General features: G+C 34.3%; 1 protein-coding gene across 1 annotated transcript; it reads left to right on the plus strand.

Annotated features, from left to right (window-relative positions):
* The first annotated feature begins 766 nt into the window (after positions 1 to 766).
* LOC103838372 (NADH dehydrogenase (ubiquinone) complex I, assembly factor 6) lies at positions 767 to 2,565 on the plus strand. Its single transcript, XM_009114807.2, has 2 exons — positions 767 to 1,128; positions 1,473 to 2,565. The coding sequence occupies exon 2, from the start codon at positions 1,510 to 1,512 to the stop codon at positions 2,425 to 2,427; it is 918 nt and encodes a 305-aa protein (XP_009113055.1). The 5' UTR covers positions 767 to 1,128; positions 1,473 to 1,509; the 3' UTR covers positions 2,428 to 2,565.
* Positions 2,566 to 3,170: the final 605 nt, after the last annotated feature.

Here is a 3,170-nt window from a genome sequence, read left to right on the forward strand (position 1 = left end):
AACCATCAAACTTCATGTAGTAGATAGTTATTGTAGATGTTTAATAATATCTTAGTGTATTTTGGCTACATATCAGGAACTGAAATCATGTTTAGTACAAGTTCTTTTTTGGCATTTTGAATGTTTCGAGTTCTATCAGATATTCATTTAATTTCGGGTTTGGTTCGGATAATACCCATAACCCGAAATACCATAAAACAAGATCCATTCGGTATTTATGTTGGGTTCAGATCGGTTCGGATTCATTTTTATCGGATCGGGTTCGGTTCGAATATTCTGTTTATTTGCCTAGCCCTAATATTAATAACAAAAATGTTCTTAATTCAATCATTCCATTTTGTACAAAACTGTAATATTTAGTTACAAAATAAATTTAAAAATATTTATTTGATAATTCTTCTGTTTTATTTTAAGTGATATTTAATGTTAATTAAATATATTATTAAATAAAATTAATCTAACTAATAAAAATAGTGTAACATATAATTAGTTGTAAATGTCAAACTTCATTGAATTTTTACATAGAGAATAAAAAAATTCAATTATCTTGAAAAAGAAAATTTAATCTTAAAGCTTCATTTAAATTGAAATAGAAGGAATAGAGAACACCGATAAGATTGTAAATGAGAATTGCCTATTATTATGTTGAGCAATGGTTATATAAAATTTCTATAACTATTTTTAAAATAAAATATTTCATAAGATTTATCATTTTATTTAAAATAATAAATAAATAATATTTTTATCTTAGACATATCTCAAACATATATTTCAAACATAAATAATAATTTTTCTAAATAAACAAGAAGTTATTAAAATTTACAATTTTAATAATAATATCAAGATAAAAATATTTGATCACATATAAAACAGACAGTTTTAAAAAGAATTAACATTGTATTTTCAAATCTAAATGATAAATTGTTAGAAAAAAAATGATAAATTGTTGTTTACATCAACGACGCCGTTTGACTACATTGCCCAATCGACACCTCTCCGGCACGATTGTTCAGAGTTCGATTTCCATTTTCAGGTGGAAAGATCGATAATTTTAGATTCGGATGGTAGATTCCGTTCCGACAGATCTTCGGATTCGGACACCCTGATCTTAGATTCCCTAAAGTTTAGGTAAGTTTCTACCTCATCGTTACCAGAAAACAACATTTATGGTTTCTAGCGATTCCAAACCGGCTGCTTGTAAAATCTCACTCGTAGTTTCATGTTTGTTCTTGGGAGTTCCTGGTAGTGTATTGCTCGTATTGTGTTGAAAGGTTCAAACTTTTCCGTCAAATACCAAAGGCTAGTGCTTTGCACACCAGGTGTTTGTGTTAATTCCTGAATGAGACTTCTTTTCATTTTGGTTAGTGATTGTTAGAGAATCAGCTCTAGTGTTCTTAGATTGATTCTGGGTTACTGCTGCATTGTCAGATTTGCATCAACTGATCTTGTTTGTGGTCTGAATTTGTTTGCAGGAGAAGAGAAAAGAAGTACCCTTTGAGCTAAAACCTAATGAACGGACCACGAGGCTCGAGTAGTTTGCGTTCAGCATTCTCTTACTGTGTACAACAAGTGCGTAACTATGACTACCACCACTATCTCTGTCTCCTTGAGCTCCCACCTCAGATGCGCAAAGCCGCCTTTGCACTCCGCGCTTTCAATGTAGAAACCGCAAGAGCCATGGATGTTGCATCTGATCCCAAAATCGGCTTGATGCGTTTACTCTGGTGGCAAGAAGCAATCGATAAACTCTACACGAAAAAAACCGTAAACCATCCAGCTGCACAAGCTCTCTCTTGGGCGATATCAGAGCATAGCATCAGTAAACCGTGGCTTAAACGCTCGGTTGAAGCAAGAATCCAAGATGCTCAGAGAGAAGCTGATGATATACCAGAGAGTGTTGAGGAGCTTGAGAAGTACGCTGAAGATACGGTTTCGACCCTTCTGTATAATACACTCCAAGCTGGCGGGATTAGTTCAACAGCAGCGGACCACGCAGCTTCACACATCGGTAAAGCCAGTGGTCTTGTCTTGCTGCTGAAGTCGTTGCCTTACCATTGTACTAGAAACCGTCACCACAATTACATCCCTGTGGAACTCGCTGAGAAGCACGGGCTGTTTGTGAAACATGGTGGACGGTCAGAGATCCTTTTGGATAATGATTCAAGAGAAGGGCTATGCAATGTAGTGTTTGAGATTGCATCTGTTGCCAATGTGCATATCTTGAAAGCTCGTGAGCTGGCGGGAAAAGTTCCTGCAGAAGCTAAACCGGTTCTGCTTCATTCTGTTCCGGTACAGGTTCTTCTGGATTCGTTGAGTAAAGTACATTTCGATGTGTTTGATCCGAGGATGCAGAGAGGAGTTCTTGGTGTTCCTCCTCTTTGGTTTCAGGTTAGACTCAAGTGGTATTCATGGAGATCTACGTTCTGAGAAACTTCATGTCTATGTTTTTTTTTTCTGGTTTTAAAGACATTATTACAAAACTGTTCCAGTTTGTTTGTATTTTTGCCTTGTAATAATACAAACAGTGATGGATTGGATACAAAATAAAAGAATTTGTTTCATTTCTTTTGCTTTCAGATAATATACACAGTTACATAAAAGTGTACAATATGTTATAGTTTTTTTTTTTGAAAAAAAACAATATGTTATAGTTGAAGAAGCCCATTTTCATGGATTCATGTTTCGTACAAAAGCCTGGGATCATTGTAGTGTATGAATATGATACAACATCGTACTCAAATCCATTGAATGTGAGGCCACAGAACAAATTCTAAGCATTATCCATATTACCAGCATCGCTTCATATAATATCAAGATCCATGCCACTCTTGCTTCCCACACTAATTAGTAAATACAACCATTGCTTACTACTCAATCTTCCTGTTAGTAGAAAGACCATATAACAAAATGTTGCAGGTCCTAAAATTGGCAGCCGAACCATGAGAATCCATTTGTCTGAATTTTTTTTGAGTATAGTGGTGATTGGTTGAGTTGTAGAAGCTGACTTTAATATTAATCTACAACTTTTAAATCATCAATCATGATTAATCTTATTTTCTAAAGCTATACCCAAAAGATAAAAATAAAAAGATGTAAAAGCCTTATTTTCTAAAGCCCAATCTTTTTGGATGTATAAAATATATTACTCTAGCAATCAATTTTAAAGGTAC

This window comes from Brassica rapa, chromosome A09 (genome assembly GCF_000309985.2).
Source record: "Brassica rapa cultivar Chiifu-401-42 chromosome A09, CAAS_Brap_v3.01, whole genome shotgun sequence".
NCBI lineage: Eukaryota > Viridiplantae > Streptophyta > Magnoliopsida > Brassicales > Brassicaceae > Brassica > Brassica rapa.